Source organism: Mastigoproctus giganteus, chromosome 3 (assembly GCF_048544385.1).
Source record: "Mastigoproctus giganteus isolate SK-2022 chromosome 3, ASM4854438v1, whole genome shotgun sequence".
Classification (NCBI taxonomy): Eukaryota; Metazoa; Arthropoda; class Arachnida; order Uropygi; family Thelyphonidae; genus Mastigoproctus; species Mastigoproctus giganteus.
In genome coordinates, this window is record NC_143577.1 from 215,643,676 (window position 1) to 215,670,608 (window position 26,933).

Sequence of the window (26,933 nt, forward strand, 5' to 3'; positions counted from 1 at the left end):
GATAATGCAGAGAATGAACAAGAAACATATTTTTATTTCCCTCGGGTTTTGACTGTTAATTTTATAATCAAACCCATGACTCCAATTTGGTTTATATGATACTTTGGGAATTACTGGGCATGGTCAGAAATATAAATTAGATTTGCTGGACCTGTCTGATATCCACTTTGTATTTGTGGAATGGTGGAGTTTGGTAGTCATATCGACTGCACTGTGCTAATTATGTTGGTTTAAGATTATGAATGGAGCAAGCAACTGCTCAGATTTTCTTCATTCAAAACCACTGTTGTTGTTGTCTTGAATAAAGAAAACGTCATTTTTAAATATGTAAATTTTGAATATTTTAATAATTTTATTGCCAAAGCTTTTAAACGAAGGTTTAATTTATCAAGCAAACATGTAAATATTGAAATTTCAAAGTTGAATATAGATCACCTGCAAATGAGGGACAGAATCACTGTTGAGTATGCATAATTTTGTGTACTTATTACTATGATTATTTAATGAAGTCTGAATGGTCTCTTAGTTTTTTTTTTTTTTTTTTAAAAAGATTTACAGACTTTGTTCAAGGATTATATTTCTTTTAATGTACAAATTTCAGAGATTTAGGTGTGGATGGGCTTTGGCCGGGAAGCGCATCTTATACATTTTTTTAAATAAAAAAAATAATAATAAAAAAAATAAATAACAACTTAACTTTTTTTTAACAACACAGAACAAATTACCCAATAACCAGTCACTATGATTGTGTACTCCTCAACTCAACCCGATTCATTAATGTTACTTGAAAAAATATAAAAAAAGAAATTAAGTTATTAAAACTTAATTTCTAAAAATTATATGTATAAACATACCTGTCAAAACAAATCATATACCAAGTCCATATATATATTTTTGCACATAGTAAATACCCATTGGCATGTAGTTGTTATAGGCTGTTAGCCCAGTAGTCCATGGCACAGTCGCTCGAACCTACTTGGCTAAACATGAACAGAGGTTTCCAATGTCAGCTTTTAAGCATATATCCTTAAAATGTAGTAGATCCTAAAAAAAACTGTGCTTTTGAAAAAATAAGCTTGAATAAAAATGAAATAAATCAGATGACACACCTCATTATTAGAAAAATTCTTACTATATTGGAAGAGTTGGCAGGTATGTGACTATATGATTATGAACTATACCATTAAAGGATTTAAGGATGTTTAATCAAAGTTACAGGATTTAATGATGCTACAATTTAAAGTATTTAAGATATGCTAAGGGGTTTGTACCTTAAAAGATTTAAGGTATAGCAAATGAAGCTGGCACCTCAAATGTTACACCCTGATGCCGACTCTGCTTGACAAAGCTTTCTCTTTCACTCAAGAGAAGGTTGAGCTATACTTGGATTCAAAATTTTAAACAAGAAGGCAGGTAATGAAAATTTTATCAATAAAATTGCTGCTTCAATACATAAAATGATCTAACAGTTCTTTTGACCAAGTGGTCTTTGCTTTCATCCAGATACAAAATACACTTAGCAGTGATCAGTTATTCTTTCACTCAAGTTTTAATTAAGTGTTTCAAAATAAAATCATTTTATCAAGAAGTTTTTAACCTCAAAATAATTTAGAAATTACTCAAAGCATTTATCAGTGGTTTATAAAGTGACATGTTTATAGACTACCCAAGTATTATAATGAATTCCTCCAGACAATGCCCAGTAGTATATAATGAAACGGACAGTGCTTTACACAAATCTGATCCTTCAACCATAGGCAGATTTCCTGTCTGTGTTATGTTTCCTCCTTATTAATGCGAACCCTCCCACAAATGAGGATCATGTTTCTCATAAAATTTTGAATAACTTTGTCATAAAAAAAAAAAAAAAAAAAAAACAATGATTCCCTGAACTGAATTTTCTATTTAGTAAAGCTTTGAAAGAATGATCAAACTCATTGCAGGAGGTCATTTTGTCCCCCCTCCCTTTTTACTACTTCATTAACCCACTCTATTTCTTAAATAGATTGTATAGCAGTGACCTTCAACCTTCAGTTCATTCTTATGACAGTAGGACTATAGCAATAAGACAAGCTCTTGCTAATTTTAATATTAGATAAGCAAGTAACTAGCAGCAACTGGCCTATAATTAATATAAATTTAGTTTATTGTGTGTTAGTGTGTTTAAAAAAACAGCATTCTAGACAAGGATATGTGTTTTACTGATAAGACATTTACAGAATGAATATTTTAATATAATTTTAAACAAGATAGGACAATATGTGCATAATTAAAAGTTTTGTACTTCAAGTTTTTTTTTTATATACACAGGATTCCCAAATGTCTCTGAACAAAAATTCAGAAAAAAAAGGAGAGATTTTTGCTAAAAAAAGCTTGACCTAGCATAAACAAAATGTAAAGAACCCCAAAGCCCAGTTCAGCAAAATAAAAAACTTTCAGAGTTTCACACTGAAGATGGCAACAACTCATGTGAAAGTAAAGGCAACAACTTGTAATGTTTCACTAATAACAATTTAGTTACATACATAAAAAAATATACAACAAATAACTGAATTTCTTACAAGTAAATCTTTTCATTTAGTGAAGTAGTTTAATAATTATACCATCTTTTTGCAAGTTTGCATTGTAGTACATCAACAGCCTTTTAGTTTGTATTGATTTCTCCAATGGCTTTTATAACTCTCATCTTATCATAGCCTGTGGCAATTCTTCAAATCCTTTTCCTGAAATGCTTTTTTTTTTTTTTTTTAAATCTTCTATTAGCTTCACTGAAAGTTTAATCTTTTTATTTGCATCTTTCAACTAAATCACAATTGCAATTTTGTTGGTTTTTTTTTTTTTTTTTTTGCATTTTCCACTTTATTTCTTCCATTTCCTGCCTTCATTTCTTCCACTTACATTGCTTTCCTGGCTGATTATTTTTTAGCTTGCTTTTCCTTTTCAAGATAGTTATATTTTTTGTGTGCAGCCTACACAAAGCTTAACAATTTCCTAGTAATAAGAATAAGTTATGGCTTATTATCATATATTTTGAGAGCATCACCAATTATAAGTCATGCATTTAAATTTCTAACTTTCATTTCAGCTTTAACAAGAGTTGTAACTCTCTAGAACACAAAAAAACCCCATTCTACATCTGCACTACCATGAAGAATATAAGATTAGCTTTCAGTCTTGCCTACTACTGAATAGCCAAAACTATAACCGTGAAATTTAAGATATTTTTTTTACTTGGGAAGCTCAGTGTTGAACAATTCTTTTATGCTCCATTTTACTTTCACTCTCTAGTTTGGAGCTGTGGCCCAGTGGTTAGTGTGCATGGCCACAAGTAAGGAGGTTGTGGATTCCTGCCTGTACACTGCCATTAAAAATGCACAGCCCATTGTGAATTGTGGTACTAAAATCTGGCTGCCTTTAATAATTCAATATTTATGAAGTTTTATTTATTCAATATTCTTTATGCCAGATGAATTAACAAATTCACAATGAATTTGTTAATTCATCTGGCATAAAGAAATAAATTTCAGTTTGTTCTCTAGATGGCCAATCTAGAGAGCAGAAATTTATTTATTGGAGAAACTTCCACTTGTCCATTAGTGAATTTACTATAATATCCACTGGTAAAGCAAAAGCTAATTTTAAGTTCAATAGGTTGCAAACAGTGAAAATATTTCAGCAAATGCTCACATTCTATTATTTTCTCTCTAGTAATATTGATTCCTGCTGAAATATAATTTCTTTGAGCCAAACAGGAGTTTAATATTTTCCTTTTCATTCAATGCCAACTTAAGTCTGTATTTCACTACTAACTAAAAGGCCTTTCACAAGAAGTTAAGTTTCCTGTCTCAAAAGGATCAATATCTACATTTACATTTACAAAGAATACTTGAACTGCTTCATTCCTTGAAAATTCCAGCTATTTTCATAGTGGTTAAAACCAACTGCTGCACTTAATCATGTAAAATGGGAATCAGTGGCTCTTCTTTCTGCAGTAACCTTGGTGAACACCAAAGCACCAGAATGATACAAATTTTAATTAAGCTTTTATGTACTGTTTCTTCGAAAGACACACAATTTACTTGTAGCTTGCAATGTCCATCCACTTTCCTTTCTTGGATGGGGTGTGATGAAATTAATAATGTATTCTTTAACAGTTTTCCACTGCTTCAAGAAGCAGTAAGCTGCTAGTTCCAGAGTATGCAGTTATGAAAACCCTCCCAATGTGAATGTTAATTACTGTGTACTGAAGTAATTAAATGTGACACTGCCCAATTGCTCAAACCCTTTTTTTGAAAAGCAATGTGAATCAGATGAATACTGCATGTTCCATTGTTAACAAGGCCCTTACTTAAATACTTTTAACTTCTTCATTCAAGACCGAAAATACTTTTTTTTATTCACATTGGCACCATCACTGGTGTCACTGTGAATTTTGAAGAATAAGTTTAAATATGGTCAATCACCATTACTGACAGCTAACAAAATATATCTTTTATGTTCTCAGCTGGTTACACAACCTATGAACAGTTAAGTGACATTAAATTACAGCTTCTTTGGTTTAGACCCGTACCTTATCATAGTTTGTAGTTCTTTTTTGCCAGCACTGTTAGTTGTTTCATCAAATTGCAAAGTGCAGTAAGAGAATCTAGTTTCTGATAAAATCTCAGCATAAAAGAATGGTGCAAATAAACTGCTAATAAAGTAATAACTTTAGTAAGATTAGTGAAAATCCTATTACAACTTCTGATGTAAGAAACTCGCTCTGAACAGATTCCCAAAACCAGTACAGGAATCTAAATTTTCGAATCCACAGCTTTCATCATCCAAATAAGTTCAGCAGTGCGAGCTGCATCCTAAATTCTGCAAATACACATAGTTCCACTGAAAGTACTAAAAGTTCCCAGAATTCATTAGTTCATTCTTTTAATCACTCAAATGAAGCTGAAGGTCATCTAGCTTGATTCCACCATTGTTTTTTTGTGTATTTCTGTATTATAATATTGCTTCACACCAACATATTTGCTTGTTAACAGGAGAGTTTGCTTCTACAGGGATGGGATACACTTAAATAGAAAGGGTGCAAGAATATTTGCTGATGCTATCGAGGCAGAGTTAGGTGGGTCGGAAAACTGTTAGCTTGGGGGGATACACGGACTAATAGATTAACAGTAGCCTCTGGAAGAGGTGAAAGAGATTATTGCACTGCTTCCATTGAAATGCAATTAAGCAGCAGCCTGGAAAGTAAGGCAATGGGAATTTCAAGGACTGCTGGGAGTCATAGTGGAACAAATTTGTTGTTTGTTTGTCATTTGGTTTTTAGGAGCATTAGCAACTAAGGCCATATTGCTCCGGGATATGCGGTGGTCATTCCCTGACCTTTCCGCATCCTCCGTATTTGGTGGTGATGGGCTCCAATCCCGGTCTAATCAAGAAGCGTGTGCTACGCACTGCTGCTCCTTCCCACCTGGCTACGGAGGTGCCAGTGGAACAAGTAAATACATGGGCTGTGTTAGGGTATCTAACAGTAGAAACAGGTGCATGTATATTTGCATGTACACCAATGCTAGGAATATAGTTAATAAATTCAATGAGCTTGAAGTGCTAGTCAAGACATCAAAGGCAGATTTTGTTGGGATATCAGAGATGTGGTGTCTCACAGACATAAGCAGTGCAGAATTGGAATTTGGGGAGTACAATGTGTACAGACAGGACAGGAAGAGAGGAGGGGTTATGCTGTTAGCTAAGAAACATAAAATCTAAGGAAGTGCATCCAGTTGATGTTGGTGGACAATGCAATGTTGAGACTGGTGTGACATAAGCACTAGGAAAGGAAAAATGAGAGTAGGTGTGTGTTATGGGCCTAATGAATCTGATGAGTATAATGAGCAATTGTGCAGAGAAATAGTGGGCCAATAAATCAGAGTGTCTTATAATGGGGGATTTTAATTTCCCAGATACTGACTGGAATTTGTAGGTTGGTTACTCACACATTAGCAAGGCTTTTGTGGATTTACTGGATGATTGTTTTCTATAGCAGCATGTTCGGAGGCAACTAGAGGGAGTAATACTCTTGATCTGATTATATCTGATTATCAGTAGTGATTCTTCATGCATTAAGAATCTGCAGATAAAGAAATCACTAAGTGGCAGTGATCACAGTGTGCTGAAGTGAGGTTTACTTAAAGAGGTAACTACCATCAAGGGTAAAGGGAGTGATTTTTGCTTCGTAAAGGTGATATGAGACAGTATTTAAATTCGATACGGTGAGACTAACTGATGATGTTACCAACAGCAAATTCAAAATGGGAAGCATTCAAAGAATTAATTTTGGAAGCTACTAGGATTTTCATACCAACTAAGAAATATTGTTCAAGATTTAGGCATAAATGGATGTCAGATGAATTAATTAGACATGTGACAGAGAAGAAAAATACATGGGATACATATAAAAGAACAGGCGACACAGAAGCCTATGATAGATATAAGCTGGTCTGTAAAGAAGTCACAAAAGAGGTTAGGCAGGAGAAGGCAGAATACGAGACATCTTCGGCAAAGGATGCAAAGAAAAACAGCAAAGAGTTCTTTACTTATGTAAATTCTAGAAGGAAGTGGATGAATCAGATTGGTCTACTTGATATCATGGTTCAAACGTTGATAATTCTGCTCAGATAGCTAACAAACTAAATGAATATTTTGCATCTACATTCACACATGAGGAGTTATTCAGGGAGGAGAATGCCAGAGGTGTATTAAACTCAGGCAGTAAGGTAGATAATCTTGTAATAACTAAGAGTAAAGTGGAGGAGAAATTGTTGAAGATAAACATAAGAAAGGCACCTGGGGTGGATGGAATCTACCCAGTTACATTAAAGGAGGTGGCAAAGGAAGTAAGCAAATCCTTATCCATAATTATGAGAGCTTCCCTGGACTTGGGGGAGGTACCCATGGACTGGAGATGTGCAAATGTGACACCCCAATTCACAAAGGAGGATCAAAGGCTGACACAAGTAATTATAGATTTGTTAGTTTAACTTCTGTTCCAGGGAAATTAATGGAGGCACTGGTTAAAGAGGCATTGCAGGATCATCTAGACAAGACTTCAGTTACAGCTCGGATGCAGCATGGGTTTGTTAAGGGGAAGTCTTGTCTGACCAATTTGATTGGATACTATTATGTAGTCACAAAAGAACTGAATGCAAAGAATATCTTTGATATCATATATTTGGATCTTCGAAAGGCCTTTGATACTGTTGCACATAGAAGACTGCTGCGCAAATTGGAGCAGTGTGGCAATGGAGGCAAATTGCTGCTATGGATAAAGGGATGGTTGAGTGGGAGAAGATAGAGAGTGGTAATCAATGGACACTGATCTTCGTGGACTAATGTTATTAGTGGAGCCCCCCAGGGTTCAGTGTTGGATCCATCATTGTTTTCTGTATTTATAAATGACATTGATGGTGGTATATCAGGCTTAATGTCGAAGTTTGCAGATTGTTAATGACACTATGCTGCTGCAACAGGATCTAGTAAAGTTGAGCAGATGGGCTGAGAGGTGGCAACTGAAGTTTAACATTGTCAAATGTAAAGTACTGCATATGGGAAGCAGTAACCCCAAAGTAACCTATCAACTGTGCGGTACTACACTGACAGTGGTAGAGAATGAAAAGGACCTGGGGCAATTGTGCAGGCAGATATGAAGTTTTCTGTGTAGTGCAGATGGTCTGCAAGAGTAGATCATGGTGCCTTGTCAATGATATACAGGAATTTTTCTAGCAGGGATAAGGAGGTGATTATCCCCTTCTATAAGGTGGTCAGGTCACACCTTGAGTACTGTATACAGGTCTGGAGGTCTCATTTTAAGAAGCATGTAGAGCTGTTGGAACGAGTACAGAGAAGGGCAACAAGATTAGTGAATAGAACAAAGGGTTGCTGTTATGAAGAAAGGCTTAAGTTTTGCAAATTACAGTGTTTGGAGACTAGGCACCTGCGAGGTGATCTGATTGAGGTGTATAAAGCCTTGAATTGTTTGAGCATGCTCAATGCCGATGGTATTCTTCCTCTTGCTCAAGATAATCACCTGAGAGATCATAAATTTAAATTGAGGAAAGACAGTTGTAGGATAGATATGCGGAAGTTTGCCTTTAGCCAGCAGGTAGCTGATTGGTGGAACAGACTTCCATCTTTTGTTGTGGAAGTTGATAGCCTAAATAAATTTCAGGCTGAGCTGGACAGGTATTTGGAACAAAAGGAAGAGTGAAATCGGAGTGTTTTTTTTTTTAAATTTTATTTTTTTGGCCGATGCTGCATAAGCTTGTTTTCTTGCATCGTATGCTAATATCCTTTACTGATATTAAAAGGTTTTGAGACCCAAATCATAGCAGATTAGGATTCAGATGGTTCACTGTCATTTTGCTTCAGTGCCCATGATAAAATGAGAAGTCCACTTCTTTTATTTAGCCTAAACACTATAGGCTATTTTCCCAAAACTGAAAGTTTTTCAGTAAATCCCAAAAGGAAATGGTAACATTCATTTCAAGAATTTCCCAACCAATATTGATATACTGATAAATCCTGAAATGGTAATATGCAACATCACATTATGTTAACAAAAACTTAAAATTCGGACTGCCTAAACAGCAAAAAACAATTCAAAGATCCTTTTGTACCGCTTTAAATGGTCTATCCAGCTGCAGACAACAGAATGGCAATAAAATCCAAAAAAAATTGTCACATATAAACAAGTTTGTGAAGTGATGATAAAGAAAGAGAGAAATGGTTTATTTAGGGAAGAGAGGTTAAACAGTCAGATTAGTGGTTCATTTGAGGGGGAGGAGAACAGAGAGAGAGAGAGAGGGAAAAAAAACAGCAGATTTTTAAAAGCAGATTCTGTAATTCATTTTTTCCTCAATAGTGGCAAAATTAATTACATATGAGAGATTATACTCTAATTACTATAATTACCATAATACAAAACTGTATTATTTCTAATGGTAACAAGAAATATGCATTTAGTCAAAGCTTAATAAAGAGACGGCACTCACCTCAATAATCCATTGTGGTTATATGAATCATGAAACAGTAGCGTGAGAAATCATTGGTTAAAGTAAAAACAGAGTTTAAATATCGCGAAAAGGAAAGCGTAATTTAAAAAGAGTAATTGAAAAACTTAGCCTAGAGGAGGAGGAGTGCACCAGTACTCTGATCCAATCCCGAGGCGGGATTCAAACTCGCGACCTTTGGGTTGCCAGGTAGGCACTTTACCAACCCGGCTAGCCCGGTCGGCAAATACAAAGGTATAAGTTTAAAAAATCTAGGTGGTAGATGACTTTCATCAACCGGTGAAATACCACCACTTTGCTTATTGGAGGCTTGAAGTGGTGAAACCCATGTTTAGTCTCTAGAGCAAAGTTTCCGGCATCTCCCTCCCCCCATACTTCTCCTTCAACCCATGCACGGTACTAAGTACTATAGGTTTTGATACCTTTTGTGTTTGGGGGTTTTCATTAAAAAAAAAAAAAAAATTTGTTTATTGTGAGAACTGTATTCACCTGTACTTCAATCATGTATAAATGCATGATTAAGTACAGATGAATAAGTCTGCAATTATAATAGAATTGTTACAATGAACGATACATTTAAACTTTTTTTTGCCACTATAAAATTTAGCGAACCATAGTTTGCTTCAAGGTAATTTCAAAAGTGGCTTCAAAACTGGAATAGTATAAATGTTTTCTATGCAAATTTATTTTTCTTATGCCTATTGGCAGTTACACACAAAACTTTTACTTAACTTATTATGTGCAACTAAAGAGCTCCTATTTTTAAACACCTATATGTGGGTATTTTTGTTTTCAAATATTTCTCACTATCACTAACATTTTAGTTCATAATAGCAAAATACAGTAATTGCCCAATTTACAAATGTTCAACCTTATGAACAAGAAAATTTCACACCACAAATTCAGTTTATGAACTCAGTGATTGTTCATAAAATTGAATGACAATGTAATAATTTCAACACATGTATTTAGCCTATATTGTATGTGTATAGTACAGAATAATTTTTTAAATGTTATTTATTATGACATTTCTTTATCTTTTTCATGAATCTAAAATCACAGCTGATGTAACTTTTGTGAAATCAAAGTTCTGAAAATTTGCAAGGCCACAAATTACAATAATAAGTACTTATTTGGCATTATTATCAATGTACATACAATCATTTTATCATGAGGGAAAACAAAAGGCACAATGCAAGGATAAAAGACGCTGTTTGTCATATAAATTCACCTGTTCTGTCTAGCATAGAATGTTTTACTTGATATTTATTGTAAAAAAAAATATCATTATTACAAGTAGAAAATTAATAAAATTTAAATAAATAGAATACAAACTCTGAAATCTGATAAGCACAGGGCCAGACCATAAGAATTAAACCTCATCAACACTTTTAGTAGCCAAATGAAGAAAAGAAACAACTGGATTCTTTGCATCATTTTGCCATTTCAATACTAATAATTACCACTTACAATCCTCCTTTACACCAATTCTCTCTGTGAAATTCTCCAGGGACAATGCAAAAGTATGTTTCAAGACACTTCAAATTATCCTCTGCTCTAAGATCAGAGCTATATCCCATATAAATGCAATGAGCTTTACATAGGGAAGTGGGGCATCCACTTAGTTATCATCTGGGAGAAGCAGGAATGCATCTTTAGAGGATTCTTAAGACAGATTTGGCAGAGCACACTAGTGAAACTAATGATACAGTCCAGTTAAAATGTGGTGGCTATAACAAATAATGATAGTAAGTTTACAACAAGAGAATTTAATCTTGTAGTGGATATGTAAAAAAAAAAAAAAAAGAAAGAAAAGTCACATGTTAAGTGCACTGTTACACTGTGTAACACAAAACAATTCTGGGTAAAAAGGAAACAATCAGTTTAAAATGGCGCACTATAATTATTTTTGCTGACATTACATCAGATAAATTTCAGTAACAGCAGTCTTGTTATCTAAAAAAAAAAGATAAAAAAAAAAAAAAAAGAAAGGGTTTTCCATAATTTTCATTTCCTTTCATTGCCGCAGCTTCAGAATCACATTCCAGTTTAGTTCACATGGCACTGTACACTCAGTAGCACAGACACTTTGGAGAAAGAATGATGTAATATAACAGACACAAGAGTAGATATATGACTGGAGATGTTTGAAAAATACAAAAACCCCTTCTTTTGAGGTGATAAGCACAGAACAATTAACTGAAAACAATTAACAGACACAAGAGTAGATATATGACTGGAGATGTTTGAAAAATACAAAAACCCCTTCTTTTGAGGTGATAAGCACAGAACAATTAACCGAAAAATACAGCAAAGAACTAAAGGTCAAGTGAGATTTATTCCTTTATTGGAGATTCCAAGTGCTGCTACCACAATCTAGGTAGGCAATTCAACAAAGGCACATGATCAGGCAAATTGGCATATTTTTGAACCATTTTGTTTTTTGGAATAAAGGCTAAAATACTACTCAACTGCACAATTTGCAGTGCCGTCCATTGCTTTAACATCATAAGGGATAATTTTTTTTACAATTTTTTACAGAATTAATTTTTTTATTGCAAAAGAGCACCAATAATGGCACCCATATTTGTAGGTGCAAAAGTGCTATGTGAGTAGGCTTACTTTGCACACCATTGTTTATCTTTCTAATAATAAGCAAGACCAAAGTAATTTGAAATAAAGATTAATTTTAAACTGTTTTGATTTTTCACTTTTTTAATTTTTAACCTTCTGCCACTAATATGGCATCTTGCAGACATATTTTAACTCATCATACAGTATTTTCTGTTTTTATTTCAATATTCTATGAAATACGAGAAATTATTTTTTTTTGTTTGACATTTGATTAGAAGAAAGAATGGAATGCCTGCGAGTTGTCTGGCGAGCTTTGGTTTCTCCTTCAATTTCACTGTACAGCGATTAGAAACATTTTATTTTTTTGATAACAAAACAGCAGAATTAAGAATAAAATTTCAAAATGTTTCACTTTAAACTATTTCTTGCTTTTTTTCACCTCTAAAAACCAGCTGATGACCAAAAGACACCAAATGCTCACTATTTCTAAATGTTATTGCCAATAAGTTAATTACACTCATATCCCATTGACTAAAGGAGACACATTCTTAGAGAAAAGAACTAGTTGTGACTGAGTGTATTCTGAATATATCAGGTATAATAATGTAATAATCTAAATAATATGTAGTGTAAACATGTATATTTCAACTGAAGTAGTCAAATTTGAATTGACTGAATTTGAATGATGAGCTTCAATCAGACTGCCTAGTCATCGCAATCTGCTGATCCTTATTCAAATGAAACAAATTAATCTGTTTGGGAGATTGCTGTTTTATTTGTAATAACTGTTATTATTATGACACTGAATAAATTTTAAGGCTGAAAATTTTTGTTATTATATAATTATCTTTGTTCTGCATTTTGTAAATCTTGTAAATAAATAATATTTTCAACTGAAGTAAAAAAAAAAAAAAATACATAAATAAGCCAGAAAATAAGCTCAGACAAACAATCAAATAAAAAAATATGACAAAAAAGTTTCAGTCTAAGAGACAAAGTGCTAACATCTCCAGCACCCTAGAGCAACTTGTGCTTTGACTTTTTACTTCTTTGGACATTGCATTGTCCAAAAAACAAAATGGCATCTGTCAGACACCATGTGAGCACTTGCATTTCAGTTGAGAGGAAAAATTACTTTGTAAATTAAGAAATATCATCAAAACACCCTTTATTTCAGATTCTATCATTTATTTGCATTCAATATTATTTAACTGAGTTTAGCAAATCATAATTAATAGATCACCATTTTCAATTCAGTAAAAAAGGTAAATTAATTTTTTATAATTTAAACAAAAAGGGGTGTTTTGCAGTGGCATACCAGTGTCTTTATTAAATTGTGAGCACAAGTGATGGAAGGTTAATAAAAAAATTACATTAACTGTTTTTTATTCAACCTATCCACCTTCAGAATATTTTGTGAAAGTTTATTACAATTGTTTACTCTTTTGGCTGAATGTTAATTTCCACACATTTATTCTGCAACCATCTTCTTCCAATTTACGCCTTCTTGTGTTTTCTCTTAGAAAGGTTAGAGATGTCATCAGCATTTAGTTTATTTAACCCTTTATAAAACACAATTACCACACTTCAATTAGGTCACAATGCAGATGCAGGAGGCAACAAAAAATGATGATTGCTGAATGAAATACTGAGTTAGCTGTAATTACAAAAGGCCTTCGCTAGGTGCAGCTATTGGACATCTCAATTTAAAAAATCCTTTAAAGTATTCGTGCACAAGAAGTGAATCCATATAGCTGGTGTCAAATCACAATTCAATACCAACAGGATGAATAAACACCGGTATGCAAACAGCTGAAAAATTCATAAGAGTTAGTGAAGCATATCAGACAATTTCCAAGTCTTTAAAGGAATTGGCAATAAAAAATTCCCTTGATGGCACTAAAAATAATGCACACTTTGATGAATGTAAAAGTTCAAACCATATCAGTAATAACAACTGTGACATTGGGACAATAAGTTTTCCGCATTCAACAGTAAGTAAAATCGATACTGAAATTTTGTTTACTAAGCACTCATGAATTTGTGTTTCAAATATATGCAATAAAGTATTTTTTCTCAAGTTTTGCATTCTAAAATATGGGAGGTCTTACATTTCGGCAAATGCAGTAATAGAATTAAAAACAAAATAACTAATTCTCTCATTACCAATTAATTTACTTATTTCCTCCTCCTGGATTTTTTAATAAAAATTGAAATGCAACATGTATTTTAGATCATAGTATGCAGTCACCATTTAGAATATTTCTTTTCTGTATATCTGCCATATGTGTCTGTCCATTCATTTCTCCAATCTGCAAATGGCAACAAACAAAATATCCAGTGCTGCAGCAACAATATACAGTATATGAGTAGCTTATGCGATATATATGAAAAAAGAATAAATTCTGGATTTCTACTCGGCCAATTTTGATGAAATTTGGGATGGCTCAGCAAACCTTTCTAAAAGAGCTAAATATAAAATTTCATGGAAATTTGACACCTGGGAGTACAGTTGTTAGATGCAGATGGGTAGTAAAACATGAAGACAACAGGCATTTCAAACACATGCAAACATGTGTAAAAACAGTAAAGGACTCAATACCGACCCCCCATGGCACCTCTACTCATCACATTAATCCATGAAGTTTATACCCACTCACTGCCTCCTGCTATTTGTTGTTATTTATAGGTTTTCAAGGTGCAAGGGCATTAAAGAGGCAAACTGTGCCTAACTTATGGTCTACTACACTTATCATCCCTTTATCCGTAACTGTAACTTTCCATTATGCCACATCACTCCAATTTATACAACAATCTTAATCTAAAGGCTTTAATGAAATCTAGGCATACAATATCCAAATTATTCATTGCACCACTTCTTTTGTACTGACCTGACAGCAGTTATTCAGACTGCTCAGGAAAGACCTTAAATCCATGTTGTTCGTATTAGTAAATGATGCAAGGACACAAGATTGCACAACATCAGCAAAAAAAAAAAAAAAAAAAAAAACACCATCTGTCCATCTCTAATAACACTACCCAACAAAAAATATTTTTTGTCATCATACCTCTGTAATGAAAATTTGTGATTCTGGAGGAAATAAACACACCGATTCAGAAAATCACCATAAAAAGTTTCTATCACATCTAAATCAAAAGACTCATCTAATGAAGTGTTTACCAATCACAACACGTAATAATTAAAACTCTTGATAAAACCATGACTTATTCAGGACCAACATGCAACCATAAGCATAAACAGTGAAAAAAAGAAATCACAATAAGAAATATACCACATTTATCGTGCATTTTGTGTAAACCTTATAAAAAATGCTTTGAATAATAAATAAATACTACCTATTAAATTAGTTTTATTAATCAGTTTTGTCCGATTTACTATACTTTTTGTAATTTGAAATCTCAAATTAGCACTTATCATGCCATTATTTAAAAGTGTCACTGAGGAATGAGAATGCATACTATTTATTGTCTAAGTGGGATATTATTGAAGTATCAAATAAAGGAAAAGGTGACTATTAAACACACTGCAATAATGAAGTGAGAGTACACAAAGCCAGCAAAAAAAAGGATAAAACAATCTTTTTCTTGGCTCTTAGAAGAAGGAAGAAAAAAAAAAAAAAAAAAAAAACCATTCAAAAACTGTTTAAGACTTTGTAAAAACTGCTTAAATTTGAAAATTTGGTACCATGATTTTCTAAAAATTTTCCCAGGGGGAGGGGGGACACCCAAACTCCTTTTCCTAGAAAGATTTCCTCAGCATTCTGGAAGTTTATATTTTACAAAAAAAAGCCCTGGCTATAACCATTATTTAAACATAAGATGCCCAGATTTGAAAAGTTAAATTAGACACAACAGATTGCAATAAAAATACAGGCATAAATAACTTAGAATTTTATTTTTACTGTATGTGTCTGACAAGGCCATAGACAAGTGGTCATTGCAAGTGCTGATACCATACTTAAATCCACATGATACCACAAAATATGATAAAATTCTTGTCTCAACCTTGTATACATCTCCAATCCTGTATGGCATCCCAGAGATAAACAGAAATTTATTTTTATTAATTTTTTTGAAGGCTGTGTTACATATAAAGAAATGGTTCATCGAGTAACACTGAGTCCAAACAGTGTTTGTACCTAGAGGGCTATTCCAGTTTTGACTGTTAATTGATGCTCCTCCACACCAGTAAATAAGGGAACACTTTTTCCCTAACCAAAAAATACAGGACAACAAGAAGTATGGAATACTAGTATAAAAAAATGGGACATCATAAAAAATAGGATGTTTGGTCACCTCAACCGCAGGAAACACTAACCTTTCAATGAATTTATCCGATTTATTCCTCATAATTCATATAACATATTGCCATTTCCAGTAAACTATGATATTAATAGAAAACTATTACAGTAGAGCGTCAGTTATCCAGAATAATTAATATCAGACCTCTACCGGCTAGCAAAAATTTTCTGGATAATCGAATGTAAGGTAAAATTAAATAAATTATGTTATAACGCATTAAGGTAAAAGAAAAAGACTTTAAATAATGTGAAAAAAACCAAAAAAAACCCCGACTTTATTTAATTAAAAAAATAATAATAACTTATACATAAAATTATAATAAAATTGCATAATAACTTATACATAAAAATTTGCACATTTACATATGTATGTATATTCGGATAGGTATTTTACTGCAAATTTTATGTGGAAAAAAATTTTAAGTAATTTTTTAAAATAATGTTTGATTGTTTTTTGTTACCTTTTTTAATCTCTCAAGTTCCTTAATAATATCAATTTGATTATATCGCATAATAAATTGCACAGTTTGGTCAGATATTATTCTTACCAAATCTGGAGATAAACTAAACGTAGCATGAAATGAAGAGAACAAAATATGTAATGTAAAATTGAGCTCACGGAAGCAAATGACTAAACTCTACCACTCATGGTTATCGAGAAAACCCACTGTCCTAATCCAACATTTCACCAGATATACGATGTAAAAAAACAGACAGAAATACTCTCATAGCATAATAAACATTTGTCTCAAATACTACTATTAATTAAAAAAAAGAAGAAAAATGACCCTTTCAAATTATTTCGGATAACCAATGCTCTACTGTAATATCTATTATAACATGCAATAGTAAAATATATATTCTATTATTACGTATAACAGAAAAAAGCACTGTTCCATCTAATGCCCACCCCCATATTGGTTGAAGACTGTAATTATTATTATTATTATTAGCCATATGGTGCGAGGAAGCCTGAGGCTTATGCTGCACAAGCAAAAAACAAAAAAAAAATTTCTGAATTACCCTGAGAGAGAGAGAGAGAGAGAGAGAGACAGAGAGAGAGATGGGGGGGGGGAGAACAAGAGTCTAAAGTAGAAGGGAATCGCCAAGAAAGAGAAGAATGATGATATCCAGCTCAGGACCCTGGGTGTGCCAAGCCCATATAATCACCAGATGTGAGCCCCTGGGGTTAATATGTGAAAAGACAAACAAACAGTTAATGCATGAACAATGTATATATAATCCTTTTCTAGTAAAGTGAAAGGCACTTTACTAGAAAAGGATTATAGTAAAATGAAAGGCACAATTTCAAAATCAGTTTTAATAGTTTTACAAGAATAGGAGTTTCATAACCTCAGAGATAATACAGCCAGGTTATAAGGTTTTGGCCCCACCTGAATCACTTATTGTGTCATGACTAATAGTTAATGACCAAAATTTGCCATTGGCCCAGGACTTACAGAAAGAAGTCTCAATTATAGAAAAGTTTCGATAATCTTTTGGAGAATATTCTTAGTTCTTTATCGACACTTCTAAATATTGAGACTAGTACTACTAGTCTCAATATTTATCACCTAAAGTTTAAAAGATATATATGCATAATATTGACAATGCACTGAAATTTAATTTTAGGATGGGTATTATACATATATAAAGCACAAACCTGTGTTGCCAAAATGAACTTGTTATGAAATTGTCCTGTATCCTTACCTGTGAATGGGTAAAGAGAGATATAAACAATCCAAGTAAACAGTTTAATAATAATTTCCAATTAATGCATTTTTTTGAATATGTTAAAAACCATAAAGGAAATGTAAAAAATTTTATTCACAATACAAATATTTGGATTGAATAACTTAAATGACAATTTCAGTGTTCATTCAAAAGTTTTATCTGTGATAACATAAATATTTACTAATAATTAAGTGGTGATAGACACTATACTATGCATGTATTTCGTTCAAACTTTAAATTTTACTTAGTTCAGTTGCTGATCTTTGTAATTTATAATAACCTACTAAAAAATCTATGTATTGTATGTTTTGCATTATTGTAGAGATTACTTTCTGTTGGCAAACACAAATTTCATGTAATCGTTATCCGTGAATGCTTTTAACAAAAATATTTTACCAACGAATGCAACATTTTACTTCACATCATAATTATAATTACATATTAATCATACTTATGAAAAAACACACAAAAAGTTGACGTCTTTTTACGTTCAGCTTTGCAACAATTATATCTTAAATATAATAATTATTAATATTTAGGATGAAAAGTACAATTAATGTTTTCATATGATTGTAATGGATAAACAACATTCCTTTAATTTCCAATTACACAAATCAAATGTTTATCGAATGCTAATTTTTGAATCGAAATACGTTAAAGCATGACACCTGTAATAACGAAATTTACGATAGTACAGCTTTTGAGATACTGCAAATGCAACGAATGCTGGAGTTTAATCCAAAAAATTCATAGCAAATCATACTACTCATAAACTGATTTCGTAAAAATAATAAGCTGCGTGATTTCTGCTAAATACGACACAGGGAGTTAAGAAACTATCAGTGGTAACTGATTCCCATCAGCTGCATTTTTATGAAGCCTCGACTTCAAATTATTGTCATTTCGTTGCAAAGTCATTGTGAAAACCTGTATATACGTGTGTAAATGAGTGTATTAGAAAACGAAAATGGTTTTCATATGCGGATAGATATTAAATTTCTTGAATATCACGAAAACCGAAATTAATTTCAAACAAAATAATAGTTCAAGTTACTTGTCCTAATTAAAAGATTTAAATCAATAGTATTTAACAACACATATTTCAGAAATACAGTACTGTACTTACAAATATCTTGTTCAGCACTGTTGGCACAATGACCTCTGGTGGTAGTTTAGAGTAAAATGGTGGAAGAAACTGAAGTTGAGTGCTGATGATCGGGCGTTCTGAGGCCGATTAACGATACGAAAATTATCGATACTTTCTCCAGCTCCAGTCTTCGACTCGAAATTTATTAAAATATTAGTGGGTTAATACCTAATAGCGCATGCAATTTTTTAGCTATATTGTGCCCCATTTGCCCGATCAGTTTTGTGTCTCCTCAAACAGCTAGTAATGGACAAATCCTAATATAACTTATTGCTACTGTTTAAACCTACAATTATACGATTTATCAAATATATTACTTTTGTAATTATATTTCAAAAACAGAAAAATATTTTCTTATTCTACTAATTCATCGCTGCTAGTTATTAGGAAGCAACTGAAATGGGAAATATTTATACAGTGGGACCTAATGAAGCCCTTATTGCCTCAGGTAAGATTTATATTATAATTTCAGTTTTTCTTAAACTTTAGAGTATTTATATATTAGTACTTTTTCCAGTTTATAAGCCAAAACCTTTGAAGGTATGTTGGTGGTAAAGGACAAAACCATTCTTGCCCAGTCAATACTTATCTGCATTGCTGTTGAAAGGAGAGGACAAGAGAGGCCACTTTACCTGGATTTTGAATTGTGTGTGTGTGTGTGTATATATATATATATATATATATATATATATATATATATTTTTTTTTTTTTTTTTAGATCACTTTATACATTTTCACTAGATTATCTGAATTGATTGATACTAGCATCCATGATATAATACCCCCAACCTCCCATCAAATATTTGTCCCTCTCTGGAAAAAATTATGGTAATGTCCATTTCATTCTTAGTCTTAAACTTTTAATTATCAAAAGCAAAAAGCCATTATGTTAATTAAAGACTAAATGACACCCATGGTTAGTAATAGATAATTCGGAAGAATTATTATAGTGCAAGGAAGCCTGAGGCTTATGCTGCACTGGTCGTATACAGAGAATATTCTTTACTCGCATTACTCTCCCTTGCCTTGGGGAAATTCATTTAAGATAAATATTTTAAATGTAGTTTTGAAACCAATCTGCCCCAATTAGAACTGATACTGTAATGTCAGAATAACAATTTATATAAAGCTATTCAGTGATTCTTATTCATATCTTAGAACCTGTAATGCATAATAACATATTCAGTCAGCTGACGCTATGCAAAAACAGCACAATGAAAACTTTCAGTGCTCATTGTCTCGTGATAACAGAAAAGAATCGATAGCTGGAACAATTTGATCAAACCCCAGGGGCTCGCATATGGTAAGTATGGGCTTGGCACACCCAGGGTCCTGAGCTGGATATCATCATTCTTCTCTTTCTTGGTGATTCCTTTCTACTTCTCCCTCTCAGGTTAATTTAGAAATTTTTTTTTTTTTGGCTGGTGCAGTGTAAGCCTCAGGCTTCCTAATGATAATAGTAATAATAATAATATTATTATTATTATGGCACAAAGGCCATTAACCGTCAGTGCAGCATAAGCCTCATGCTTCCTTGCACTATATGGCTAATAATAATAATAATTCTTCCGAATTATCTATTACTAACCACGGGTGTCATTTAGTCTCTAATTAACATAATGGCATTTTTGCTTTTGATAAGGCGCCTCCGTAGCCAGGTGGGAAGGAGCAGCAGTGCGTAGCACACGCTTCTTGATTAGACCGGGGTTCGAGCCCGTCACCACCAAATACGGAGGATGCGGAAAGGTCAGGGAATGACCACCGCATATCCCGGAGCAATATGGCCTTAGTTGCTAATGCTCCTAAAAACCAAATAACAACAACAACAACAGCTTTTGATAATTATTACTGCCCATTAACTGGTCAATTTAACTTAATTGTTCTAAGGATGGGAGTTTTGTCCCCCCCCATGTTAGCATAACTATTGATATAATTTCTTATTTAAACTATTATTATTCATTATGATCATTACATTTTATATTAATTTTTATAATTAATTTTACTTATAAAAATATTAATTTTATAATATTGGCCTAACTGTAGGCACACTTATTTTCTTCCTTAGTTCAAGCATTGCTTATATCAGAGTGCTCTCTTTTAATTTAAAGTACAATAAGTCTCCTACGTATAAGTGATACATTCCAGGACTTCTTCCATAAGTCGAGTTTTACGTAACTTGGGAATGGCTAATAAAATATTAGCATTAGCAAGGGCACATGATGCAAGAAAGCAATCTTATATAGCATCAGCCAAAAAAAGAACACACTCCTTTCTCATTTCACCCATTCACTTGCTTCAAATGTATGTCCAGTTTTGCCTTGAATTTGTTTAAGCTATTAACTTCTATGACAGATGGAAGCTTGTTCCAGCAATCAACCACCCGCTGGCTAAAGGCAAACTTCCGCACATCTGTCTTTCCTCAATTTGAATTTATGCTGTCTCAGGCGATTATTCTGAGCAAGAGGAGGAATCCCATCAGCATTGAGCATGCTCAAACCATTCAAGGCTTTATACACCTCAATCAGATCATCCTGCAGGTGCCTAGTCTCCAGATGCTGTAATTTGCAAAACTTAAGCCTTTCTTCATAAGAGCAACCCATTGTTCCATTCACTAATTTTGTTGCTTGTTGCCCTTCTCTGTACTGGTTCTAATAGCTCTATATTCTTCTTAAAATGAGGCCTCCAGACCTGTATACAGTACTCAAGATATGGCCTGACCATTGCCTTATACAAGGGGATAATCACCTCCTTATCCCTTCTAGAAAAATTCCTGTATATTATTGAAAAGATACCATGAGCTACTCTTGCAGACCATCTGCACTGTTCAGAAAACTTCTTATCTGCCTGCACAATTACCCCCAGGTCCTTTTCATTCTCTACCACTGTCAGTGAAGTACCACACAGTTGATATGTTACTCTGGGGTTACTACTTTCCATATGCAGTACTTTACATTTGTCAATGTTAAACTCAGTTGCCACCTCTCATCCCATCTGCTCAACTTTTCTAGATCCTGTTGCAGCAGTGTAGTGTCATTAACAACCCTACCGGCCTTCGTATCGCCTGCAAACTTTGACATTAAGCCTGATATACTATCATTAATGAATACAGAAAACAACAATGGACCTAACACTGAACCCTGGGGGACTCCACGAACAGCAGTGTCCATTGATTACCACTCTGTCTTCTCCTACTCAACCATCACTTTATCCATAGCAGCAGTTTGCCTCCAATGTGACACTGGTCCAATTTGTGAAGCAGTCTTCCATGTGCAACTGTATCAAAAGCCTTTCTATGATCCAAATATATGATATCAAAATTATTCTTTTGAATAATTTTGATATTTGCTTCCCATTTTGAATTTGTTTTGGTAACATCACCAGTGGTCCCACCGTATAGAATTTAAATACTGTCTCAGACCACCGTAGTCACATTTATGAAAGCAAAAACCCTTCCCTTTACCCCTGATTGTAGTTACGTCTTTGAGTAAATCCCACTTCAGCACACTGTGATCACTGCCACCGAGTGGTTCCTTTATGTGCAGATTCTTAATGCATGAAGAATTACTACTGATAATCAGATCAAGAGTATAAACCACCTCTAGTTGCCTCCCGAACATGCTGTTGTAGAAAACAATCATCCAATAAATCCACAAAAGGCTTGCTAGTGTGTGAGTGACTAACCCACAAATTCCAGTCAATATCTGGGAAGTTAAATTCCCCCATTATAATTTACTGACCCACTCTATTTCTCTGTACAATTGTTCGTTGTACTCATCAGAGTCGTTAGGCCTATGACATACTCCTACTCTTATTTTTGCTCTCCTAGTGCTTATGTCACACCAAACAGACTCAACATTGCATTGCCCACCAACATCAATTGGATGCACTTCCTTAGAATTGATGTGTTTCTTAACTAACAGCATAACCCCTGCTCCCTTCCTGTCCTGTCTATCCTTTCTGTACACATAGTACTCCCCAAATTCCAATTCTGCACTGCTTATGTCTGTGTGACACCACGTCTGATATGCCAACAATATTTGCCAGTGATGTCTTGATTAGCACTTCAAGCTCATCAAATTTATTAACTATACTCCAGCATTCGAATACATGCACCTGTTTCTACTCTTAGTTACCCTAACACAGCCATGTATTTATTTGTTCCACTATGACTCCCAGCAGTCTTGTAAATCCCCATTTCCTTGCTTTCCAGGCTGCTGCTCAATTGTGTTTTAATAGAAGCAGTGCAAGAATCACTTTCACATCTGCCAGCGGCTACTGTTAATCGATTAGTACATGTATTCCCCAAGCTAGCAGTTTTCCGACCCACCTAACTCACAGATAGATAGCAAATATTCTTGCACCCTTTCTATTTAAGTGTATCCCATCCCTGTAGAAGCAGTCTCTCCTGTTAACAAGCACAGACCAGGATGAGAAAAATTCTACCCCTTGAGCCTTGCCCAATCGCTCCATCACCGAACTGATCGACAAGGCTCTCATCATATACTCTCTCTATCGTGTCTGGGCAGAATTGCATACACTTTCAAATTCAACCCTAATTCATGGTTTGTTTTTCAACTGTGACCTGTACTTGTTAAGTAATTCTGCTGGTCTCCTACTCTTAATATCATTAGTGCCAACTTGAAAACAGTATCACTTTTTGTGCCCTTAAAAGGTAACTACTCATCAACCTTTGCCCCTGGCAGACATACCCTGGTCCTGTTCCACCTATCAGGTGAGTTTACTACCCATTTATAACAGATTCCACTAGCAGGAGCACAACTGGAAATTGTTTTTATTGTTTTATGGTAGTAACCTCCAAGAAATGTGTTTTAGTAAAATGTGAGCTAGCGTGAGGTGATAATAGTGTATTTCTGCACTTTATGATGATGTTTATTCAGTTGCTACACATACGCAGCTTTCTTTATGTATATCAAGCCTGCCTCCTCATTTTTGTCCTTTTTATACTGTAATTATGTTTTATTCCCTAAAAATGAGTAAAATACTTGACAAAAGTGTGAAAAGTAAGCGTGCTTGTGAAGATACTACAGATTCAAAGAGAAAAAGAAAAGCAATATCGATAGACTGTCAAATTCTTACCGGGGGAAAACTTGTAGCATCCTCATATGTACTAGTTTATGGCCAAAATCACTCCAGCCTCTGGCCTACCAGGGTTTCTCCAGTAAGGCTTATGGCCAGTCCACCTCTGTCGATAGAGGGAAAAAAAATGAAATTGTGAAATGCTTCGAGCGAGATGAAAGAACATGTGATATTGTGTGTATCGCTAAATAGAAAATTTACCTGTAAAGAAGTTTGTTAAACAATGGTCCAACTTGTATATGCCAAAAGTTTTTTTGGCGCCCTCATGAACTCCGCCTGTAAGCGACACTTACCTCACCTACTCACTTGTGGCGGCCCTGTCTGAGACAGTATTTAAATTCTATATGGTGAACCGACTGATGATGTTACCAACAGCAAATTCAAAATGGGAAGCATTCAAAGAATTAATCTTGGAAGCTACTAGGCTTTTCATACCAACTAAGAAATATTGTCCAACGTTTAGGCCTAAATAGATATTAGATGAAGTAATAAGACATGTGGCAGAGAAGAAAAATGCATGGAATATATATAAATTAACTATATAATATCAGCGTAAATACACCATAGTTTACCTACATAATTGAACTGTGATGGCATGTCTGCATTTTCAGGGTACCTGCCCGCCCACTGATGAGTGAGCCAACAAGCTCCGAAACACGTCTGGGTGGTAGTGGTGCCCGCTGAGAATAAATAACAGTAATCCCCTGTACAAGAGAAACGTTACTTATTTGAAGTAGTGCAATACCTGGTATCTCGTTGTGAACATAGCCGCAATATGAGATAAAATCTAAACGATGCCATTACACTACATATGTGGACGCTTCCGTAGCCAGGTGGGAAGGAGCAGCAGTGCATACCACACGCTTCTTGATTAGACCTGGGTTCGAGCCCATCACCACCAAATATGGAGGATGCGGAAAGGTCAGAGAATGACCACCGCATATCCCGGAGCAGTACGCCTTAGTTGCTAATGCTCTTAAAAACCAAAAAAAAAAAAAAAAACACTACATATGTAGTTAAACTTATGAGTAAACTATGGTGTATTTACACCGATATTATATAGTTAATTTCTACCCATAACATATTATGCCTTAAGTCTTCAACATGTATATTAACAGGTGACGCAGAAGCCTATGATAGATATAAGCTGGTCTGTAACCAAGTCACAAAGGAGGTGAGGTTGGCAAAGGCATATTACGAGAAATATTTGGCAAAGAAAAACAGCAAAGAGTTCTTTGCCTATGTTAACTCTAGAAGGAAGGGAATGAATCAGATTGGTCCACTTTATCGATGGTTCAACTGTTGATGATCCTGCTCAGGTAGCTAACAAACGAAATGAGTATTTTGCATCTACGTTCACACATGAGGAGTTATTCGGGGAGGAGAATGCCAGAGATGAATTAAACTCTGGCAGTGAGCTAGATGGTTTTGTAATAACTGAGAGCAAAGTGGAGGAGAAATTGTTGATGAAAAGCACCTGGGGTGAATGGGATCTTAAAGGAGGCAGCAAAGGAAGTAAGCAAACACTTAGCCATAATTATGAGAGCTTCCTTGGACTCAGGGGAGGTACCCATGGACTGGAGATGTGCAAATGTTATCCCAATTCACAAAGGAGTATCAAAGGGCGATACAAGTTATTACAGACCTGTCAGTTAAACTTCTGTTCTGGAAAAATTAATGGAGGTACTGGTTAAAGAAGTACTATAGGATCATCTAGACAAGACTTCAGTTATAGCTCGGACACAGCATAGGTTTGTTAAGGGGAAGTCTTGTCAGACCAATTTGATTGGATACTATGATATGGTCACAAAGGAACTGGATGCAAAGAATAATTTTGATATTATATATGTGGATCTTAGAAAGGCTTTTGATACTGTTCATGGAAGACTGCTGTACAAATTGGAGCAGTGTGGCATTGGAGGCAAATTGCTGCTATGGATAAAGGGATGGTTGGGTGGGAGAAGACAGAGAGTGGTAATCAGTGGACACTGCTCTTCGTGGATTTATGTTATTAGTGGAGTCCCCCAGGGTTCAGTGTTGGGTCCGTTGTTGTTTTCTGTATTTATTAATGATTTTGATGATGGTATACCAGGCTTAATATACAAGTTTGCAGATGATACGAAGGTCAGCAGGGTTGTTAATGCCACTAATGATAGTAGCTGCTGCAACAGGATCTAGAAAAGTTGAGCAGATGGGCAGAGAGGTGAGAAATGTAAAATACTGCATATGGGAAGCAGTAACCCCAAAGTAACCTATCAACTGTTTGGTACTACACTGACAGTGGTAGAGAATGAAATGAAAAGGATCTGGGGGTAATTGTGCAGGCAGATATGAAGTTTTCTGAGCAGTGCAGATGGACTGCAAGAGTAGCTCATGGTGTCTTGTCAATGATATACAGCAATTTTTCTATCAGGGATAAGGAGGTGATTATCCCTTTGTATAAAGCAATGGTCAGGCCAGACCTTGAGTACTATATACTGGTCTGGAGGCCTCATTTTAAGGATGTAGAGCTGATGGAACGAGTACAGAGAAGGGCAACAAGATTAGTGAATGAAACAAAGGGTTGCCCTTACGAAGAAAGGCTTAAGCTTTGCAAATTAGTGTCTGGAGACTAGGCACCTGCGAGGTGATCTGATTGAGGTGTATAAAGCCTTGAATGGATTGAGCATGCTTAATGTTAATGGGATTCTTCCTCTTGCTCAGAATAATCGCCTGATAGGGCATAAATTCAAATTGAGGAAAGACAGTTGTAGGATAGATGTGCGGAAGTTTGCCTTTAGCCAGCAGGTGGTTAATTGCTGGAACAGACTTCCATCTGTTGTTGTAGAAGTTAATAGCTTAAATAGATTCAAAGCAGAACTAGACACACATTTGAAGGGAGTGGATGGGTGAAATGAGAAGTTTTTTTTTTCTTTCTGGCTGATGCTATATAATTATGCTTGCTTTCTTGCATTATGTGTCTTTTCTAATGCTAATGTTCTTTATTTCTATTTTGTAACT

The 26,933-nt window shown here is 34.4% G+C and overlaps 2 protein-coding genes across 4 annotated transcripts in view; one reads left to right on the forward strand and one right to left on the reverse strand.

Annotated features, from left to right (window-relative positions):
* The window catches only part of Pp4-19C (protein phosphatase 19C), a 135,382-nt gene extending 116,499 nt beyond the window's left edge, over positions 1-18,883 (reverse strand). The window contains exons 1-2 of one of the 3 annotated variants that reach the window (XM_090370864.1): positions 18,816-18,883; positions 17,619-17,665 (exon numbers count right to left, since the gene is read on the reverse strand). The gene's annotated coding sequence lies outside the window, so the exon portion shown is untranslated. Of the gene's footprint in view, positions 1-10,529; positions 10,715-17,618; positions 17,666-18,815 lie in introns of those variants that run through there. The other 2 variants (XM_090370866.1, XM_090370865.1) reach the window with 2 other exon arrangements.
* Positions 18,884-19,193: 310 nt separating this feature from the next.
* The window catches only part of LOC150088703 (flotillin-2-like), a 220,681-nt gene continuing 212,941 nt past the window's right edge, over positions 19,194-26,933 (forward strand). Inside the window, exon 1 of the mRNA XM_090370867.1 lies at positions 19,194-19,284. Within this exon, the coding sequence (XP_090226993.1) occupies positions 19,236-19,284 (49 nt within the window). The 5' untranslated portion in view covers positions 19,194-19,235. The remainder of the gene's footprint in view (positions 19,285-26,933) is intronic.